At 42.3% G+C, this 22,862-nt stretch overlaps 2 protein-coding genes across 5 annotated transcripts; one reads left to right on the forward strand and one right to left on the reverse strand.

Moving 5' to 3' along the window:
* The first annotated feature begins 774 nt into the window (after positions 1–774).
* gfm1 (G elongation factor, mitochondrial 1) lies at positions 775–22,453 on the forward strand. Its single transcript, XM_012881207.3, has 18 exons — positions 775–990; positions 1,067–1,219; positions 1,309–1,441; positions 3,433–3,637; positions 5,737–5,853; positions 5,990–6,140; positions 8,662–8,816; positions 10,202–10,286; positions 10,387–10,524; positions 10,799–10,900; positions 10,993–11,049; positions 11,143–11,280; positions 12,732–12,814; positions 19,084–19,246; positions 19,578–19,722; positions 19,815–19,975; positions 20,077–20,130; positions 22,014–22,453. Exons 1-18 carry the CDS (start codon positions 916–918, stop codon positions 22,143–22,145), a joined length of 2,247 nt encoding a protein of 748 aa, XP_012736661.2. The 5' UTR covers positions 775–915; the 3' UTR covers positions 22,146–22,453.
* lxn (latexin) lies at positions 12,857–22,645 on the reverse strand. 4 transcript variants are annotated; one of them, XM_021307883.2, is made up of 8 exons: positions 22,485–22,645; positions 21,427–21,528; positions 17,089–17,265; positions 16,937–16,999; positions 15,839–16,016; positions 15,596–15,732; positions 13,382–13,444; positions 12,857–13,157 (listed from the first exon to the last, which is right to left on the reverse strand). In XM_021307883.2, the coding sequence occupies exons 1-8, from the start codon at positions 22,620–22,622 to the stop codon at positions 13,041–13,043; spliced, it is 975 nt and encodes a 324-aa protein (XP_021163558.2). In that variant the 5' UTR covers positions 22,623–22,645; the 3' UTR covers positions 12,857–13,040. The 4 variants fall into 4 exon arrangements, with proteins under 4 accessions (XP_021163558.2, XP_012736662.2, XP_012736663.2 ...); XM_012881208.3 differs by having other exon boundaries at positions 21,412–21,528; XM_012881209.3 differs by lacking the exon at positions 21,427–21,528.
* Positions 22,646–22,862: the final 217 nt, after the last annotated feature.

Raw genomic sequence — 22,862 nt, forward strand, 5'->3', positions numbered from 1 at the left:
AAATATTTAGAGTTTACATTAAACAAAATAAGAGCATTACTTCAAATAGTATTTTTCTTAAATTAACGCTTTTGACGAATTTAGAAAACAGTTGCAAACAAACCTTTCCACGGAGAGCGAAATAATACTTTCCCAGGTTAACGTGGGAATGTCTGTTGTGCTGTAGAAACGATACGTCAGCACGTCCGCCATGTTGTGAGAGGCAAGCTCGCCTCGGCTACGTTATATTTTAAGCAAGGTTGTCAGAATAAAAGAACCACACTTTAAATTTGACTATGGTTTAAAAAAAATAATAATAATAATAACAACAACACACATGTATATATATATATATATATATATATATATATATATATATATATATACACACACACACAGCACACATGTGTGTCTTTAATAAGATGAACTATATGTATTAATATATATTATTTTCAGTTATATATCACATACAGAAGAAAATAATATTTCCAAATATGAAACACGTCTTTAACATCCACTAGATCTCACCGTAATTTACCTCAGGAAAAAAAATTACAAACCACTTTATTTAATTTAGTTTGGTTTACAGCTGCTAAACGGTATGCAGTTAAGCAATTTCATAATAGTGCCAAATATCATACACATACATGTCTGGTAGCCTTTCTACGGATAATTCTGAGTTTTTTTTTTCCTGAATATTATTTAATACTGCCATCGAAACAGAATATATCCCCCCGAATGTCATTTGTTTTTCGCAAACAAAACTAAAAAAGGCGTTTGCAGTACATCTCGGCTTCCGTAGATGCGGAAGTTGAGTTTCACAACCAGGCACCGGGTTCCCGGCGTGACATTCACCGGGCCGTCAGCGGGGTTGGGGTCGAACAGAACAGAAACGCAGGATTACAACCACCTCATCTCCACCGAGCTGCCTCCAAGATGAGGGTCCTGAATGCGGGTCTGTGTTTGACCAGGAAACACCTGCTAGCACCGGGGAGCGTCACACTGAAAAAGGTACGTTGATTCTGACGACCGGTTAAAGCTCCAGCTCTCTAAAAACAACTCTTAATGTTGCCCCCCACGTCCCCAGGTCCTTATTAACAGCTGTCGGACCTGCTCCTCCGGAGTTCTCCCCAATGAGCGAATCCGTAACATCGGCATCTCCGCTCACATCGACTCGGGCAAGACCACCCTGACCGAGAGGGTCCTCTACTACACGGGCAGGATAGCAGAGATCCACGAGGTGAGGGCCAGCAGGACTGGGCTACGTCTTCATTGTCAAGAGTTCAGGCTGTTCATTAGGCCGTTTTTTGTCCTCTTTGTGGCGTGAAGGTGAAAGGGAAGGATGGTGTGGGAGCCACTATGGACTCCATGGAGCTGGAGAGACAGAGAGGCATCACCATCCAGTCAGCAGCTACGTACACCATTTGGAAGAATCACAACATCAACATCATAGACACACCAGGTACCGATCATACCCTGCGTGGCTTTCAACGCTTTTTATATTTGAAAAGTGTGAACCTTTTGCTCCAGTTACAGTTGCAGGCCTTTTTGGGGTCTGTGTCTAGCAAGAGAGGGAAATTACTGCCAGTTGTTCTTTGATAAACAGCTCAAGCTCATTCAGATTTGGACTGTCTTGCAACTGTGGATGTAAAAAAAAAATAATGTCTGCAAAAAAGGGGAAAACAAAAGTAGTTACCTTTGGTCTCTTTATTGTGCTACAGCTGGAAACAGATTTCAAAGATGTCTACAATACCGAACAGTTCTTTACGGCATCACAATCAACAAACCACTGTGGTCGTTTCGCAGATGTCAAATACAGCTGCAAGCAGGAAATTGAAGACAAAGTCTGACTAAACTCTGATAACTCATGAAATGTTATTCTTTGTCCAAAACTGTCTAATATTAAATTTAAAAATGTCATTATGTCCAAAAAAAAGGCAACATGAGAACAAATGCACTTTACATTTCAACAGGCATTCACACACCCCAGATATTACATTGGATTTAGGTCAGGATTTTGACGAGGTCATTCTAACATGAGATCGTGCTTTGAGCCGAACCGTCCTATTGCGAATGTTTAGGGTCATTGACCCGATGGAAAGCTGAACCTCTGCCCCTTTCCATGTGTGTCCCCTACGTTGCTTAGCGGCTAACTGCAAATTGGACTCTTACGATTATGGTTTTCTTCTTGTCAGCCTTGTGTAGCTGTCAGATATTTGAAGCGCATGACTGGTAGTGGTGTCTGGTCAGCCACCTGAGCTGTGGAGTGCTGCAGCTGCCCCAAAGTTACCCAGGGCCTCTTTGCTGCGTCTGTAATTGATGTCTGTCCGTTCAGGTGGACAGGCACGTCTAGATAGGGTTTGCAGTTGTGATAACATTTTGGGGGATAATAAATGTAGAAGCCAATATGTGTAAAGTCTATATAAGAAAGGAAATGATGTGTGTATGGGTGTGTGTGTGTTTCACCGGAAAAGGCAAATCGGTTTTGACCGCTTGGCCGGTAGACGCCGTCAACCCACAGCTGGCCGTTTGTGTCATCTTTGTTTTTATAAGCAAGCAAAAGTGAGAATAAAACGGCTTTTAACTGCAAGAACAGCATCTGGACATTTCCTGATTACCATCTCACCCCGATAAATGTGCAATAATAATAATAATAATAATAATAATAATACCTTTTTATTTATAGGCGCCTTTCTCAACACTCAAGGTCACCTTACAGAATCAACAATAAAACACTCAATCCAATAAACATTGAATCAATAAAGAGCAGGAATAAAATAAAAATAAAATAGAAGAAATGATGGGATCTTTACAATCAAATTAAATTAAAAAATTATAAAGAGTATGCCTGTCTAAAAAGATATGTTTTTAAGTGAGTTTTAAAAGTAGTTATGGACGTGGAGTGTTGAATGCAGTGGGGCAGTGAGGTCCAAAGATATACAACCATAAGATTTTGGTTTAAAAACACTCCAGTGGCTTTAAGTGTCGGCTTAGCCTCTAAAATAGACTGAACAGTGCTCAGTGAGATATTATAAGACATTATTATACAACTATCCATGATTTAAGGCCCTATAAATTCCCCTATATAACATTTAAATACGGTGGATGCACTATGTTTCTCGGCCTGGGAATGCCTTAGGATTCCCCCAGAGGAGCTGGCCCAAGTGGCTGGGGAGAGGGATGACTGGGCCTCCCTACTGAAGCTGCTACCCCCGCGACCCGACCCCGGATAAGAAGAAGAGAATGGATGAAACATTTAAATAGAAAATAAAGGACTCTGCTGATTAAAGTCGATACGCTGCTCTAATGTTTCTGTTCTGTTGTCGCACATTTAAGTCTTTTTCACTTCAGCAGAGTCACTACGGCTCTGTTGGTTGTCCTTCCTCAAAAAAAGGGGCTGAACCAGTATTTCCATTTACCGTTTCCTTAAACCGGCTCATGTATGGTCCTCAGGTCACGTGGATTTCACCATCGAGGTGGAGCGAGCCTTGCGGGTGCTGGACGGAGCGGTGCTGGTTCTGTGCGCGGTGGGAGGCGTCCAGTGTCAGACCATGACCGTGAACAGGCAGATGAAGCGCTACAGCGTGCCCTTCCTCACCTTCATCAACAAGCTCGACCGGATGGGAGCCAACCCCAGCCGAGCGCTGCAACAGATGAGGTACGGGTCTCACTGCGGTCCTGGTCAGTGGAATCGTGCAGAGCTGCTGAGTGATGAAAGTCCAGCAGCACTTTGCTTTTCCATATGGCGATAATGTTGGAGAGACAACCAGAAATCTGGGACTCAAATGAGTAAATGCTGAAACTCTTGTCAGACTAAAGCCAAACAAATGGCAAATTAGGTTTAATGGCAAAAATCTGAACAATTCAGCCGTTTGCAATAAAAAAAAAACAGAAAAACTGTTGAAATTGTTAAATAAAATACAAAATTTTCAAAACTAAACTCTAAATCCTATTTTTAATGACCACTGATGCGTACCTGCTCCAACGTATCACTGTTGCATCAGGCTGGCTGGAGATACAACAGTTTTAATACCCTGATCGTTGAGGACGAGGCTTCACTACATTTTAGAAAAAGGGTTAAGTCAACAGTTCAGACAGGAGATTATTGGCCTGCACAAAGAAAGTGACACAAATTTACAATGGGTCCTGTATGTTCTTGGACAGTTGGAAGTGTAGTTTGCAAGCCTGAAGTTTGAGCATGGCTATAATACCTGAAAGTGGCATAGAGACGAGACAATTAACGGCTACCAAAGGTTTCCAGAGGAGGCAGGTGGTCAAAAACCCTCGACTGCCAGCTAAAGACCTGCAGCCAGACTTGTTGGCAGCAGCCACTGAAGTTTTAGTTTCCACAGTCAGACACACTAAACACTCAAGAGCTCGATGTCTGAAATTCAAAACATGCACCTCTGCTGACCCAGAAGTGCTGGAAGGGTCTGTTCCAATTTCCTCACTGCGATTATTAAAAGCCGAAATATTTTGGGATTCTTTTCTGTGGAGCAATAAATCAAAGCTGGAACTTTTTGTGCCTTTGGATCAGCAGCGCGTCTGGAGGAAAACAGGACGAAGCCTTTGCTGGAAAGAGCCCCGTGCCCACAGTGTAGTACGGCAGTGGCTCAGTGATTCTGTGGGGCTGCTTTGCTTCCTCTGGCACTAGAAACCTGCAGCGTGTGGAGGGCAAGATGGGTTCAACCAAGCAACAGGAAACACTGCTTTCTTTCTGCCTCAACGATTATTGTCCTGTTGCTCTGACACAGCCTGCAGTCCACCTACAGGGAACATCGCTCCACAGAGGACGCTGTCTCGTTGGCACTGCACTCAGCTCTGACTCATCTGCAGCATCTCAACATCTATGCTAGTATGCTATTAATGCACAACAACTAATGCTATTAATGGACAACAATGATGAGACCCTACTACAGAGAGGAGGTCCACAATCTCACACAGTGATGCCCCAGGAACAATCTGATCCTGAAAACCAGTAAGACCAAGGAGGTCATAGTGGACTACAGAAGGTCCAGGGGGACTGAACGCGCTCCTCTCTGCCTACAGGGGGAGGTGGGGAACGCGTGGACAGCTTTAGATCCCTGGGCATTCACATCTCTGACCTCTCCTGGACAGTGAACACCTCCCACCTGATGAAGAAGGCCCAACAACGACTCTTCTTCCTCAGGAAACTTAAACGGACTGGACTTTCCACTAAGCTGCTAAAGAACTTTTACAGAGCCACTATAGAAAGTATTTTGTGTCGAATCATGACAATGTGAAATATGGGAGCTGCACAGTACAGGAGAGGAAGGATTTTACGGGTGATGAGAACAGCGCAGGGGATTGTGGGATGCCGTCTACAGTATTTGGGCTCAGTTTACGCAGCACCATCTGCGACATCCCCTTTCCATTGTATCTCTTCTCAGAACATGTCCAAACCACTTGAACCGAGCCGTTCTAACCTTACCTCTGCTCGTTTTCGAATCCTGTCCAGCTTCCTGTCCTTTAATCAGTGCCACTGTCGGCAAAGCGTAGAGCCTAGCAGGCATTTACTACTGCCTTGCACACTTTCCTTAATAAAAATCAACTAACTTTGCATGGTTTTTATGCTATTTTGATTGGAAATGAACAGATTTCTGCTTTCTAAACGAGTTCCACCTTCCTGGTTTTGTAAAGCTCTGACCTGTAGATACCAGCTGCTCTCTAAGGGCAGCAGACATGTTGTTATAGCAGAGGTAAAGAGTCTAATTTAGCCTTTGCTTTTTGTTTTAGATCTAAACTGAACCACAACGCAGCCTTCGTGAACATCCCGATTGGCCTGGAGGGGAACATGCGTGGCATCATCGACCTGATAGAGGAGCGGAGCATGTACTTTGATGGACCGTTTGGGTAGGGGATCCCCCGAGTAAAATAAGTTTCCTTTGATTTACTGATTGCAGAAAACATTGATGTAGATACTTTAAACCCAACAATGCTTTCAAATGTGAAACGTGTGGATTTCTGAGCAGCTTCCTCTTCCCTGCAGCCAAAGCATCCGCTATGACGAGATCCCAGCAGATTTTCGTGCAGAGGCTGCAGACCGCAGGCAGGAACTGGTGGAGTGTGTGGCCAACGCCGATGAGACCTTGGGGGAGATGTTCCTGGAGGAGAAAGTTCCCACCAAAGAGGACCTGAAGGTTGGTGTTGGAGCAGAGCTGGGGCATTAGAGTTTGTATGTTTTCCTTTTTAAAGTTAGGAGGTTGTCACAACATTCATGGGGTAGTGTTCGTTTTAGCACTGCTGATATAACTTAAGAAGTGGAAAATTCATTAGTTTTAGATCAGTTCTGCTTTAGAGTTGGTGCAAATCCCTCTGCAGTTCAGTTTTATTCTAAATTACTAATCTGGGCCCAGTAAGGAACACAGAAATCAGGGGATTTCCACATAGACAATTTGCATCATTTCTGTCCAGTGTTGACAAGCTTAGAAAAGTGGAAAATTTACCTTTTAGTGTTTACCAGGCCAGCATCGCTATGCTGTGGAGAAACTGGTCAACCTACCTGTCCCTGGTGAAGAAAGACTTTCGCTTAATCACAGATCTTAATCTTAATCACAGACTTAATCAAGTAGTATGCAGTTCTTCATATATACACACACACATAATTTCAAACAGATGGTATCGGTAGGGAATCGGTATCGGCTGATACTGCACAGCCAGGTATCGGGGCCAAAAAATGGCATCGGCGCAACACTAATAAGAACCTCACAATCTCCCCTTACCGGCACTAAGGAGCTATCAGGAATCTCACAAACGTTTGTGCGACATGACGTATAAGCAGAGTCCACCTCACAGAAATGAACAAAAATAGCCAGAGAGAAGAGAGCGCGCGCTTTGTAGTTCAATTTCGGAAGGCTGTAAATCGGAGGCTGTAAAATGATGTTGGAGGTAAAGGTGGTCCGATATCAGCACAGCAGTCCGAAGCTCCTTTCCTCCCCACGGTGGAGTTCTTACAGTTGACCCCATGAAAGGTCAAGGAGCAGGAGCTCAGGGTTAAAATTAAGGGTATTGGGAGGGAGTCTTGTTTATGCTGTGGAACTGAAAATGCAAATGGTTAGAACTAGCGTTGCACCGATACCAGTATTGGCCGGGGCGCCGATCCAGCACTAAAATGTTGGTATCGGTATCGGCGAGTACCAGCAAATAGGTCACAGATACCATTTTGATGTTTGTATGTCCCTTGAACACAGCCTTCTTTCTCCCGACACTAGTTCTACTGGATTCACTTTGTATTAGTCTTTTTCCTGCTTTAATAAGGTAGCAGCTTGACAAAGCCATGATAGCAATTATTTTACATCCAAGTAGTATGCAGTTCTTCATATATATACACACATCAGTTTCAAACAGATGGTATCGGTATCGGCCGATACTGCACAGCCAGGTATCGGGTATCGGGGCCAAAAAATGGCATCGGCGCAACACTAATAAGAACCTCACAATCTCCCTCACCGGCACTAAGGAGCTATCAGGAATCTCACAAACGTTTGTGCGACATGACGTATAAGCAGAGTCCACCTCACAGAAATGAACAAAAATAGCCAGAGAGAAGAGAGCGCGCGCTTTGTAGTTCAATTTCGGAAGGCTGTAAATCGGAGGCTGTAAAATGATGTCGGAGGTAAAGGTGGTCCGATATCAGCACATCAGTCCGAAGCTCCTTTCCTCCCCACAGTGGAGTTCTTACAGTTAACCCCATGAAAGGTCAAGGAGCAGGAGCTCAAGGCTAAAATTAAGGGTATTGGGAGGGAGTCTTGTTTATGCTGTGGAACTGAAAATGCAAATGGTTAGATCTAGTGTTGCACCGATACCGATACCAGTATTTGGCCGGGGCGCCGATCCAGCACTAAATGGTGGTATTGGTATCGGCGAGTACCAACAAATAGGTCACCGATACCATTTTGATGTTTGTATGTCACTTGAACGCAGCCTTCTCTCTCCCGACACTCACTAGTTCTACTGGATTCACTTTGTATTAGTATTTTTCCTGCTTTAATAAGGTAGCAGCTTGACAAAGCCATGATTGCAATTATTTTACATCCAAGTAGTATGCAGTTCTTCATATATACACACACACATAATTTTCAAAGTAATGGTATCGGTATCGGGGCCAAAAAAATGTCATCGGCGCAACACTAGTTAGAACTAATCTCTGGGGCGGCTTTTTACTCTCTGAACCTGGTTTCCCCACCTCCGCACTTCGTATGATGTCATCACCACGTTTCCAGAAGCTGTGCAGTGTTGGTTTTTGTTTGTAGCCCAAAAGGTTACATTGTGGTCTCATCTGACCAGAGCGCCCTCTAACACATGTTTATTGTGCCCCCTGTATGGTTTGTGGCATTGTACAAACACAACCAGTTATGGCTTCTTCTCAGTAAAAGTCAGCTTTCTGCAGGGCGTAGCTGTTGGTTGTCCTTCAGGCAGATTCTTCCACCTGAGCTGAGGATCCCTGCAGCTCCTTTATTATTATTATTGAAGGCATCTTGGGTGCTTTTTTCGGGTTCATCCTCTCTTTGCGTTGTACCACAGACTGTGAGCCTTTAACAGAGAGGGCCAGTTTAAGCCTGGTTTAACCCCATTCTCCCTGCACATTTATACCTCTATACCTCACATGAACGATGATTAAATTCAGACGCTTCATAAATGCTTCGCCTCATTGTTTCTCAGGCCGCGATCCGCAGAGCCACAGTACAGCGCCTCTTCAGCCCGGTGCTGGTGGGCACCGCCCTGAAGAACAAAGGTGTCCAGCCGCTCCTGGACGCTGTCCTGGATTACCTGCCGAACCCCAGCGAGGTCAAAAACTACGCCATCCTCAATGAAGAGTGAGTATTTTGAAGCCTCTTGGTTTAAAGTTGAGGTCAGTAACAGTAGGGGCTGTTTTAATTTTTGATGCTTGTACAGAAAAATATTCCACAAAAATATTTATTTTTTACTAGGATTAAAATGATTAGCCCCCTTGAAGCTGAAGGTCCTGTGATAACAGATGTTGGAAGACAAAGCGACATCTTCACGCGTCCTTCTTTATTCCTGCGCTTCCTTGACAAAATCTCTCATTTGCGTTCTACAGCATGACACCGTCACCGCTGTGGCAGGTTTTTAGGTCATGTGACTTTTTTCGGCAACCATAAGCACTGCCTCTCTGACCCCAGGAACATGGTTTCAGCTCATCTGACCAGAGGACATGCTTTCTGTAGGCCCAGTCTTTCTGCAAGATGTCATGGTCTGCATCCCTGCAGTTCCCTTCGGTTCAGACCTCTACTGATGGTCTTCTTCGAGACTTTGGTTCCTCACTTGGCTAAGTCCTTCCTCAGCTTCTCTGCGTTTGTTCTGGAGCTCTTTAGAAATATCTCTCCAGGCTGCTTCTGCTCTGGGTGACTTTCTTCAAGTTTTCACACTTGGAGACACGGTGATGATTTGCTTCTCCTTCTCCTGCTTAGTGAAGCTTAGCAGGTTCTTATCTGTAATCTACCTCCTTTTCTATTTGGGATTGACACCTTTTCATGTTGACAGCTGCCGTTTTCATAAATTAGGAGAAAACCTTCAGCTTTGACTTGATGTTGCAGGCTTTGAGGAAATCCGTGCACGAGTGGTTTGCGCTGCGGGTCGATGAAAGGGTCGGCTTTTAAGGAGGCTAATAGTATTAACCCTGGTCATTCTGTGTTGGGGTTTTGTGAAGATGAATATAGTTACTGCTCTCGAAAGAAAACCAACAAACTTAATGATGCTGGGTTCAAAATGCCTCCCCCAGATTGCTGGTGAAGATTCTCAGTCATCCAGGTCATGGTCATTCCAAAAAAAAGCAACTGGACTTGTTTTCCGTAGTTGAAGACGTTTCGCTTCCTCTCCAGGAAGCTTTCTCAATTCAAAAAGTCTGGAGTAATGTGGAGTACCAAGCTTTATACTACTTGGATCTGTTTCAGTTGAATTTGCATGTTGTCTAAGCCATGCATTACAAGGCCTTTGTTGGGCAGTAATATAAAGCTTGGTACTCATCATTACTCCAGACTTTTTGAATTGAGAAAGCTTCCTGGAGAGGAAGCGAAACGTCTTCAAACTACGGAAAACAAGTCCAGTTGCTTTGTTTTTCACTTTTTCTTGGAACTTCCCCAGATTAAAAAGCTTTTGGGTAATTTTAAACAAACTATAAGAGTTTTCTCCTGTGCATACACACACGTGTATCAATTTTTTTGGTTTTTCTTAACTTTAGTGAATCGGCAGAGAGATCAAAGATCGAAATGGACCCGACCAGAGACTCCACCAACCCCTACGTTGGTCTGGCCTTCAAACTGGAGGTATGTTCTCTGTTCGGTTTTTTTTTTTTTTTAAACCCATCACTTCAGTCTTTCTCAGAAGGGCGGGGTCCGTCATGCCTGTTGTCGTCGTTGTTAACAGGCCGGGAGGTTCGGTCAGCTGACCTACGTCCGGGTTTATCAGGGCTGTCTGAGGAAAGGGGAATACATCTACAACACGCGCACGGACAAAAGAGTGCGAGTGCAGAGGCTGGTGCGCCTCCACGCCGACCAGATGGAGGTGAGGGCTGACGTGTTTTCACAGGTCACCGTTTGTTTCCATCTGCGGTGGCGCAGACTAAAAACTCAAGACCTGCATGACTGGTCAGGGGGGGGTGAAGTTCCTCTTCTGGCTTTAGTCAAGTGTGTAGATGATACCACATCCCCCTCGACACGTTTCCATGCGTCACACTAACCAAGACGCAAAGCTGTTAAAAGTGTGTTTATTATAACGACTAATAAACGTAACTGAGCGTGTTTAACCCCGTTTCCTCTTTCCGGTTGTGCTTTTGAAGGATGTGGATGAGGTTTATGCAGGAGATATCTGCGCTCTGTTTGGAATCGACTGTGCAAGCGGGGACACTTTTACGTCCAAGATGAGCGCCAACATCTCCATGGTGAGCCGCCTGAAGGTCCTGCATGAACAAACAGCAGGAAACGCGTGTTTTTGACCCTCCTCGGCTCATTTGTTTACATGTTGCTCACACAGGAGTCCATTCATGTCCCAGAGCCTGTCATTTCCATGGCCATAAGGCCAGCCAATAAGGTAAAAAAAGTGTTTCCTAATCATTAACTTTAAAAAAAAAAAAGGCTGTTAATGTTGCCTCTAAATGGTCCCCATTTCCTTTTTTTATACCAGAATGACCTGGACAAATTCTCTAAAGGCATCAATCGTTTCACCAGAGAGGACCCCACATTCAGAGTACAATATGACCCAGAGAGCAAAGAAACCATCATCTCCGGGATGGGGGAGCTGCATCTTGAAATCTACTCCCAGGTACACCTTCGTCCTCAAGTCATTTTATAACCAAGTAAGAACAGCTAAGTCTTCTGGCTTGAAGACGAACAAGTTTTACTTTTATTACTTGTTTTATCAATGTTTCCGTCTCTAGCTCTTTTTAAATTCTCCAGCATTTCAGTTAAAGCAGCCTTAACCTTGTCTTGATTGATAAATTAATTAGCAGCCCTGATTAAGATGCCCTGAACAAATTCTCATTCGATCGCTGTGGCATAATCTCACTGAAAAATGAGTCTGCAAAACAACCGCTAGAAGCTAAATATATGCCAACAAGTTGATTGAGAGCCATGCCATAAAAAAGCTTCTCTGTCCCACCCTCACAAATGTAAATATGCAGAGTTTCCTAAACCCTAACCAGACTTTAATTGGAACAGTTTGCTGTGCTCAGATGAGACAAAGGTGGATCTTTTCAGCAGCAGAAACTAGGATGAATAAGTGGAAAGCACCTCCTGTCCACAGTTGAGCACGGTGGAGTATCTGTGATCCTGTGGGCTGGCTTCTAGTTAGATTGGACCAAAGCATTTTAAATTAAGCTGTTAGAAACCCCACACTGTTTATGTAAAGATACATCATTGATTGAGTTAAGTTCTATTTGGTTGTAGCTTGTTTCTTTGTGAAATCAATAAGTCCCACGCTCTTGAATGCACCATAACTGTTCTGCCGCTAGTGAACAGTGCCGCTGATCCAGACAGATCGTTGCCCCACCTGTACGTTTCCGGTTTATTGTTGTGAGTAAATGTCAGGAGGTTAGTCTAAATTAGAAGGTAATACTGTGTTAATGTTCCGGTTTATTCATGAAAAAGTTAAAGAAATAGTGGTTAGCTATTAAAGTTAATGAGCTAAGTCATGCTACCCTTGTGCCTCCTGTAAGGTGAGTGTATTTATATATATATATATATATATATATATATATATATATATATATATATATATATATATATATATATATATATATATATATATATATATATATATATATATATATACGCTGTGCATTGATTTGTTGCTGACTACAGTCTTTTGCAACCTTAGTTATATTGTTAGGTTTGTGTTATGTATGACATTCTGTACATCCTGTATCATTACAGACCACTACAAATAAATATCTGTTTCCTTGTTCTTTTATGGGAATTCAAACTCTGTGCCCTGCTGCCCAAAACCAGTTGATCCAAGGAGACAAACACATTCTCTCTGTTTTATAAGTAGGAATCTAAAATGCGTCGTCACTGGTTCTGTCAACCCAACGATGATCCGTATTAACACACAAAATTAAAGTTTCCTTGAGATCAATCACTGATTACTTTGGATGATGTTGTTTTATTAATCCTGCCCGACTCTCTAAATCTCTGAGGCACAATAAATGTTAGGGCCACTTTGAAGTTGCACTGAATCCTAACCTGCTGTATGTTCACGTCATTTATTTACTCTAGAGGATGGAAAGAGAATACGGGTGTCCCTGCGTGATGGGGAAACCAAAAGTGGCTTTCAGAGAGACGATCACCAGTCCTGTACCGTAAGTCTGTTATTCTCAAGTAAGCAGTTTTCCAAAAAAGCGAAACCTTTAAAATCTTTATTAAGTACGGTATACAAACTCCAGCTTTTGTGTATTTTAAACGGTTTCTGCTGCAGCAATAAACACCAAATCTTGCTTCAGATCTTGCTGCATCAACCGTAACCCATGTACAAAGAAATTACCGAGAACAAAGTGTTGCAACCTCAGTTTGGCAAACAGCAGCAGATCAGTTGGTTTTTGGATGTTTTTCACAATCATGAACGTGAGGCAGCTGCTCCGTGTGCAGCACCTTAACGCCCCCTGCTGGAGACCAGGTGAACAGCAGCTTCCACTGGGGAATTTCCTGCAACAAAAACAAACTTTTAATCTAAAATCTTTATAAAACGCACAGTTTCATGTGATACTCGTTTTAAATATAAACACTTGTCATAGTGAAATATTAAATTATTTCATAGTTGCAGTCAATCAGTTTTGGGTATTTTATGATGCAATGAATACGGTTTGGGTTTAACGTTAAACAAAGACAAACTTCCAACTCCAACCACAGCTTTTACTGCATATGTTTACCTGAGACACCATGTCATGCAGCAGAACATGACAGTCAAACTTCAGCTGGTCATTTTCTGTTGTCTGTAGCAGAGGAGGAAACACAAAACATGTTTAGTTCAAATGATGGAGACTCAGTCCACTGCTGGCTTCCAGTTATTGGGAGAAATTTGGCCTGAAAACCCCTTCAACAGACAATAAAAGGCTGCAAGTGCATTTCTTAAACAGTTCAGGCGCAGAGGGTGGTTCAAACACCCCATTATGCGATTACAAGCAGTATGGGAATGCCGTAGCCATAATACTATTCAGGACTCTTTCCTAAATAGTACGAAAGCGGGTTCTGTGTCAGAGATAAATGTGTTTTGGCATCAAATATGCAAATTATCTCCAGAAGAAAAGACAAAACCTTGTGAAGATGCAGACTGAAGCTACGAGAGTATCATTATCTGTAGTAAAACAAGCCATGCACCAAAATGAGCTGAAATGCCGCTCAGTAAGGAAGAAGCCATTGTTTAAAACCAATTTAAAAAACAACTAGTTTTCCCAAAATGCTGTATAAAAATAAGATGGATAAAAAGATATGAGATAAAACCCAAGACTTAAACAGATATTACTCAAAGATTGGCTTAAGTTTTGCTATTTGCCTTAATTGGATGAAACTTTATTGCACAACAGAGCTGATACATTTGTCGACATTTAAACTCCATATTTACTCCCAGATTTGTTATACTCTGTTCGAAAAGTAATAATTGCATGAGCTACTACTAGGCTTGAACAAAATAAAGTGTTTGGCTTTCATTGAGACCCAAAAATTTAGAGTCATCGTGGTCTTGATGTCACTAGGGCAACTTAATAGTGGTTGGATGGAGCATGAATTATTAGGCATTAGAGGAGTGGTCTTCAATCCCAGTCCTTGAGGTCCGGTGTCCTGCAGCTTTTAGATGCGTCCCTGCTCCAACACACCTGAACCAAATGGCTTAATTATCTCCCTAGTAATTAGTCAAGTTCTCCAGAGTCCTACGAATGACCTGATTATTTGACTCAGGTGAGTTAAATAAAAATAAAAATTCAAAGTTGCCTAATAATTCATGCTCCATCCAACCACTACGTGTTAGAAGCAGGTAAATCTGGCAGTCGTCTGCCTTGTAGTGGAAGGAGATGCCATGTTTTCTAAGAACAGACCTCAAAAGGGAGCAAATATAAAAAGAAAAAAAAGAGGACCAAGAACTGAGTCATGAACCTGTGTCATGAAACTGAAGTATTTGGCCATAATGACATCCGTGAAATATCAGTGTATGGGTTAGTTGCTGTAGGAGTTACTGAGGAAAGAATGTTATGTGGAAACATTGAAGCAACATCTAAAGACATCAAGTGGGAAGGCAAAGGTTGGACCCATATGGGAATTTCCCAATGGGCATTGACCCTAAGCTAACCACCAAATCAGTTTCCAAGTGGCTTAAGGGCAAGAACGTTTGTGTTTTGGGTCACCATCACAAGGCTCTGATCTTGGTCCTATAAAGAATCTGTGGACAGAGCTGAAAATGTGTGCTGGCTCAGAATAAGTCATAGAAAGAAGAGTCATCTATTACAGTCTTATAGCTGAGACAACCAAAGGTTTTATCACAAAGGGGGGCAGCCTCTCCTGCCCCCCTTTCTCCTCCAAGCACCCTTGTTAGCAGTAGGCTAACCCCGCAAGAGAGAAGCTGTTAGTTTTAGCTGATGTGATTCGCATAAAGTAAATATAAGTGACACACTGCAAAAACAGAACTAAAAATAAGTTAAATTTTCTTAAACTAAGTGTATTTGTCCTTGATTTGAGCAGGTAAATAAGACTATTTGCCAATGGAATAAGATTTTTCCTCTTAAAATAGGAACAATTCATCTCCATCTTATTTCAAGTGCACGATGTCTAATTATCTTATTTTAGGGGTAAAGATACTCATTCCATTGGCAGATAATCTTATTTACTGGCTCAAATCGAGGACAAATAGACTAACTTTTAAGAACATTTTACTTGTTTTTGCATCCGTTTTTGCAGTGCAGTCGTGGGGATATCCGGGTCAGTGTAATTAAGTTCTGTACAATAAGGTTTAAGCTCGAACAAAGGACCCTTTCTGTGGTCAGACAGTAGCAATGTGGGACAGATTGTGTTCTTCCCATTAGAAGTACTCAGAAACATTTGTGTTTTTTACTTTTACGACATTTCTGTAAAGAATGGGGAATGAAGCAGCCTACCAGCTGTGTGATGTTGGCCACCTGAGCCACGTTGTACAGAGTGTTTTCTGTGGACTCGTTCAGCATGATGAAGCTGGAGGCCACAATACCGAGGTGCCAGAAAGGAGTCATCTCTGGGTCGATGTGACCGTAGCTGTCTGAAAGACGGGTGCAACCAATCTCATTGATTAACCCAGAGTCTCATCCTGTACATTTGTGTCATTCTGGGATAATTATGAGCAGCATTTCTGATGCCAAACGTACCGGGTAAGCGCTTTTCAGTGCGCAGGGTTTTATTGGTCTTGTACTGTTGGTATAAGGCCTCTTCTTCTGAGTTTGCGTCGATCTTCAAGAGCTCCTCGCATGAGGAAACCTGGACTTGAGGTGAGAGCTGCTTTACTCCTCTCGGAAAGAAAACCTCAGCAGAGCAGTTCTCTTTAGTCTGAAAAAAGAAAATATTGTTTAGTTATAAAGAAATGAATGGGAGTAGACGGAGAAAAGGCGTCGCCTTGGTCGAACCAGTGAGTCAAAGGTTAAACCACACGGTTATTCATAATAAAAAAAAAAATCTTCCTTTTGCAAACAGCCGCTTCTCGTCAGGCCCGGTTAGACCTGCTGACTGTAATACCAGAGATTACCCAACTGTTTAAACTAAAATCTTAGTTGATGTTTCTTTTATTAAGCACCTTGTGAACACAATACTGCTACTGGGGCAGGGTAATTACAGATGAAAACAGTAAGATGGCAAATATAATACAAACCTTTGTAATTCAGGAGCAAATTAAAACCATATTTAAGAGAAGTGGTTTATAAATATATAAAACCTGTTCAAAACACATGTAGAAATGCACAGATAAATCCTGTGGTGAAGGGATTTGGCCAATTTGTAGCTAATCTGATCATTTCCTGTCAGTGAACGCACCATATCTGAGTGCCTCCAAGCAGTAGTAACGTCTTAAATTTGGAGAGTTCTGAGTTTTTACAGAAATGTTAAACTCTTTTGTGTTAACTTTTCCTTTAAAACTGTTATCAAACATGTTTGCTTTCGAAATACTGGCAGCGGTTTGGAGATCTCTGGGTTACGGTAAGGTTCTGCGATCTTAAGGAATACATTTAGAGACAGTGGCCTCAGCTTGATAAAACTGTACCACTGTTCACTAGCAGCAACAATTTTTTTTAAATGCTCAATTCTTTTGTATTATATCATTCTTGAAGAGAACTCCATTTCAGCTATAATCAGCTACAGCAGGTCAAAGCTGTACAGCAAATCATCAGAAATTGGCCCCAAAACTCCGATCGGTGCAGATTTAGTAAAATCCCACAAAGCAAACGGTGGTTTTAATAAAGTAAAATTTCCCCTACATCACTGATGATCTCGTGCACGGAAATGTCCAGCTGATACTTCCTCCCAGAGTCCGCCACATCCTGTTGGGGACATTCAAAGACAGCCATGGTTGGATCAAAATCCACATTGTAAAAAAAGTTGGCTAATCAGCAGTAAAGATGCACCTGACCTCTGCGTTCCCACTGTGGACCTGCTTTAAGCCGAAGAGTTTGTAGGGGGATCCATAGCGGGTGTTGAGGTAGTGTTGGACCACCTTTGCAGCCCTCTGAGCGGGGTAGTGACTGGGGTTCAGCTCACCTGTCGCCATCACATCCTCCACAGCCTCCTCCTCTGCTACAGCTCCTTTCTGTGCACAGAGAGAGGAAATGTAAACTCCTGCTGGACTTTGACCCTCAGGTGTAAGCTGGGTGGGGCTGTTGTCTTTAGATAAGACACATTTACTGAGAGTAGAAAAAAAAGAACAAATACCCAAGAGCCAAAACTGAACTAAAAAAAACCTTCTTCCCTGCAGTGCTGAATGTTTGGCTGGTTTAAAGTCTTCTCTGATCAGTCCTCCAACTCCACTGCTCCTCCCGCAAAGGAGAGTCTTACTTCCTGCTTCCTACTGCTGAGCTTCTATAGCTCTGCCCCTTTTTAAAGAGACAGGACACTTTGGTTTCCAGATACACTCCTTCCTCAAGTGCTTTTACACCAGTGTTGTAGTACTCGAGTCCGAGTCATTAGCTAAATTTAGAGACTCGTGACTTGACTTGGACTTGAGCACTGATGACTCGAACTTGGACTCGGACTCCTACATTCAGATCATTCTGACTCGGAAATTGAGAAAAAGACTTGACTTTTCTTTATATCATTAGGCTATAATTTTAATATAGCAGAATATTATTTGGTGTATGATTTTGATATCTAAATTATTAGTGCAATGTGGTGGAGTGTGGATTTTTTTTTTAGTTTAAAAACATGTAGGCTATGCTTACTTTAGTGCAGAACTTGGACTCGACTTGAGCAATAAGGACTCGACTCGGACTTGACTCGGATTTTTTTTTTAATGACTCGGACTTGAACACTGGAGACTCGAACCTGGACTCGGACTCGAGGCATAGTGACTTGACTACAACACTGTTTTACACACTCGCAATTTATTTTTAAGCCCAAATTTATTCATACCCCTGGCAGATCTAGATTTTAACTAACAAGTTTCTTATAGGAAATTAGAAAACTAGCTCTGAAAACACTTGCTTGAACGGCCTCCTTGCCATCACCCTAATTTTTGCTCCATCCATAGATGCATTATCAGATTCAGTTTGTGACTCTGGCTAGGACGCTACTTATAGGTTGATCTCATAAGAAACAGGTTTAGAAACGTAAGAAATTACTTAAAACTTTAATCTCCCGGGGGGGTATTTAATAATTTTTGTCTTAACTGTAAATATTTAAAGCTTACTAAAAACATACTACTGCATGCTATGTTTTGTTGCAGTGGGAATGAAGAAGCTTTTGGAAAGTATTTCAACTTAATGAAAATCTTAAGGGGGAGAAAAACCTCTCAAAATGCTAAATACTGCAATTTAACCAAAATAAAACCTGTTCTTTTGAGGATCTAACTTGAGGTTAATCCAAGAAGCCCAATGGTAACACTGGAGGAGCTGCAGAGATCCACAGCTCTGGTGGGGGAATCTGCTGACAGGATGACTGTCAGTTCTCTCCATAAATTCAGATTTTAATGAAAACGGATGAAAACGAGGGATGCAGGGAACACAGCAAATGTGGAAGAATGAGACCAAAATGTCGTTTACTGGCAAAAACCTAGCGCTGCACTGCAAAAACAGAACTAAAAATAAGTAAAATTTTCTTGGAGTGTATTTGTACTTTATTTGAGCAGCTAAATAGTAAGAAAATCTTACTTATTTTTAGTTTAGTCTGTTTTTGCAGTGTGTAGATCAGCCTGAATGCACCATTCCCTACTGTGAGACACGGTGGTGGCAGTATCATGCTGTTGTGATGCTTTTCTTGTTTCTTTTCAGCACAAGTTATTTTCAGCTTCTCTGTTGCTGACAGAGCTCTCTTTGGTTACGTTTAAGCAGAATTAGCCCGTTCCAGTTTGCTCTAGTTTCAGTCTATCATCCTGCTTCAAAACGTGGCTCCTCTTCCTTTTTTGTCTCTCCAGGTTTGACTTCACCCATAAGAAGCAGAGCGGCGGCTCCGGGCAGTACGGTAAAGTCATCGGGGTCCTGGAGCCCCTGGAGCCAGAGCACTACACCAAGCTGGAGTTTGAAGACCAGACCGTTGGGACAAACGTGCCGAAGCAGTTTGTGCCGGCTGTTGAAAAGGCGCGTGCTCTTATTGTTTATGGGCTTCTTCAGCTTCTCCAGTTCTTATTATGGGCCTGTTCAGTTTAACATTTCTTTATTTCAGTAACTCGATTCACTGTGGTAAAGATTTTGTAGATTAGAGCTACAGATTAGAGATTAGAGCTAATAAAAATTTGACATTTAAGGTTAGAAAAGTACAACATACCAATAAAAATTAATTTTTATACAGAAATGTGGGCTTAATGAAAAGTTTGATTAAATCCTGCTTAGATTATTTTCAATAGGCCGTTTTAATCCAATTTATAGAATGTATAGATTAATTTTTTCCCCCGTGTTTCTCGTGTTGCAGGGGTTCAGGGAGGCCTGCGAGAAGGGACCACTCAGTGGACACAAGATCTCAGGCGTCAGATTTCTTCTGGAGGACGGAGCTAACCACATGGTCGACTCCAATGAAATCTCCTTCATTCGTGCTGGAGAGGGCGCTCTGAAACAAGGTCTGCATGCTCCTCTGATCTCTGGAGGCCACAACACCAATCGCTGTTGTGTTATTAGTGTGTTAAATATGGTGGCACCGTTCCCTCTACAGCGATGGAAAAAGCCAACGCCGTTATCCTGGAGCCGATCATGTCTGTGGAGATCGTTGCACCGCAGGAGTTTCAAGGCGTGGTCATTTCTGGGGTAAACCGTCGGCACGGCGTCATCACGGGCCAGGACGGGGGCGAGGGATACTTCACCTTGTATGCTGATGTAAGTCTGGTTTGCACGCTTCGAATTACTGCATGTGTCTGCAGTCTCTTTGGACTACATGATCATGTTCCTTCTTAAATGCATCTTGATTCTTCCAACAGATTCCGCTGAACGACATGTTTGGCTACTCCACAGAACTGCGCTCCTGCACTGAGGTGAATTTTTAACTTTCCCTAATAAAGATTTTATCATCTAAGATACATTTCTGTATATAGTGTGACTCACTCCGAAGTAAAAACCATAACCGCCAGACAAATTTAGAAAAACGGCAATTGCCGCCAATTCATCTCAAGGCACTTTCCAAAATCAAAGTTTAATCATATTATACAGATTGGTCAAAAAAATTCTTATACAAGGAAACCCAGCAGATTGCATGGAGTCTTTTACAAGCAGCATCCACTCCTCCTGAAAGAGCGTAGAGCTACAGGGAGAGTCGTCTGCATTATCCATGGCTTTGCAGCAATCCCTCATACTGAACAAGCATGAAGCAACAGTGGAAAGAAAAACTCCCCTTTAACGGGAAGGAAAAACCCCAGCAGAACCGGGCTCAGTATGAACGGTCATCTGCCTCAACCGACTGGGGGTTACAGAAGACAGAGACACAGTAAGAGAGACAAAAAAAGCACACATTGATCCAGGTATCCTTTCTATGTTATATGGTCGACATTCACACCAAACCAGTCTGATCAAAGCAGACTAAAACAGGGCCGGTCTGAATGCACCCTGCGATGCTTTTATACCCGAACCGGGCTATGATGACGTTTGAATCAATAGGAAAATTCAACTGCACCGTTCAACCTTCACACGGCTTCACTAAGATGGTTTTAAGACAGAACTAAACATGAAAATGTGTAAAAAAAAACAAACAAAAAAAACAAACAGTAATGTGGATACTTTAATGACCGGCAATCCATTCAGAGATTTAAAAGCGTTCTGTGGCACTTGTAGTTCTTCAAAGTGGAGATTATAACCACTATTGACAAAAACTACAATTCAAATAAGAAAAAGTTCTGTAAGCATTCAAGTTGATCTTTTCACCTTTCCTCTGGCTCTAGATAGAAGTAGAGTTAGCAAACTGTCCCACTTTGCCATAGTCCATGTGGAACTGTTACTGCACCAGAGAAACGTAGTATTAAAAATAATAAACCGAGGACACATTCTAGAAGTCTGCCGTTAGTTTTCTCAAACCAACATGTTGCTTGGCCCTTAAGCGATAGTTCAAGCTATTGCTACACATGCAGTGGATGGAAAGGACGTGAAAACACAGATTGTTTCTTCTTTTGGCTCAGACTCTGGGGAACAAATGCAGCTAATTACTATTGTCAGTGAATACGTAGGAAGAACACTTGCTGTGATTAAATTATTTAAAACTAAATGTGATCCCAAGATATCAGCAGAGGTGTTTCTTTATGTAAGAGGACATAAAGAGTAAAAACCTTAAAGCAACCCACTGTTGCCTCCGTGGTCTGGCTGTCGACTCCACCAGAAGTGTCTGTCAATGCTGTGACATGAACAGTTCTGTCCTCAGTCATCAGCCCCGGGTTGTTCCTTCCCTTAAAGACAAAAAACAAGACTGTTTTGATGGGTAAGGAGAAATCTCTAAGCCAATTAGTCTCATTAGGTCCATCCATTTCTCCTGCATAGATGATCTTTGGGGAAAGTAAGAGGGCTCACTCTGTTCTTTTTCTGTGTTGCAAAAAAAGCAACTAGTGTTGCACGCCCATATAAGGGAGTGTGCTTTCCATTGTAGAGGGCGTTGCTCCAAAGGTTTGGTTTGTGTTAGAAGGGCGAGTTTTAAAATTGCTCATCTCATTGGTCAGCAATTTAGATTTTCAGGTTTTCTAACTTTTAGGTTTTCTGTTTTACAGTCTTTACACACCACCTCCACTTTGTTTAGTCTGTGACTTTAGATACTTAAATTAAGGTTTTATTAAGATTTTTGTAAGAGAAAGGGATGGGACAAAAAAAAATACACAGTCCCAATGTTTCATTGGACGCAGAGTATTTAAATATAGCGTATTCCCTCATTGTTTTGCAGGGAAAAGGAGAGTACACCATGGACTACAGCAGATATCAGCCCTGCCTGCCAGCAACACAAGAGGAACTCGTCAACAAATACTTGGAGGCCACAGGACAGCTGCCTGCAAAGAAGAACAAGTGGAAGAGCTGAACTGCTTCCTCACTTGTTTGTTGTTGGACTCTACAATCATCCAGGACAATGTTTAACTTCATGGATCTAAACAAAAAAAAAAAAACGTTCATATTTTACTTTGTTGTTTTAACGCCCTCCAAAAACAGATTTAAGTCGTTTTAGCACGATCTGACCTCAACACACTGCGAGCAGAACCCAAACCTGGTCACTTTCTCAAAGCTAAGTGTTTTCACTCAAGCTTAGATTGTTTTTTTGTACTATGTACAGAACGGTCTTGAAATAATAACAACTGCAACATATAAATGCTTCTTTTAGAGTGTGGCTTTCATGCAGGAGTTACATTTTGACCTGCCTCACCTGTTCTGTGGTCTCCTCGGTCGTCTCAGGACGAGCAAACGTGTCCGTGGAGACGGCTTCAGGTCTGATTGTCGTCATGTTGAAGCTCCATGTCGTCCCCATCAACCCAACTAGAACGATTACGCCCCTCAGTCCCATTCCTGTCTGCTGCGAAGCTCAGAACTGTGTGAACTAGGACAAAACGAGCCGTATGGAGGAGTGCAGGAGGAGGAATGACCCTCCTGTCGGTGTGGAGTTGTGCAATAAGAAAGAAGAGAGGAGGGGGGAAGCAGAGATGAGATTTTCCAGATCCTGCCGTCTATCAAGCACAATGTTTTCTTTTTCTCCCTCAACCTAAACAAGCTGCTCCACTTTAGCTGGTTGTGTTTCTCATTTTTG

The sequence above is a fragment of the Fundulus heteroclitus genome, chromosome 18 (assembly GCF_011125445.2).
Source record: "Fundulus heteroclitus isolate FHET01 chromosome 18, MU-UCD_Fhet_4.1, whole genome shotgun sequence".
Lineage (NCBI taxonomy): Eukaryota > Metazoa > Chordata > Actinopteri > Cyprinodontiformes > Fundulidae > Fundulus > Fundulus heteroclitus.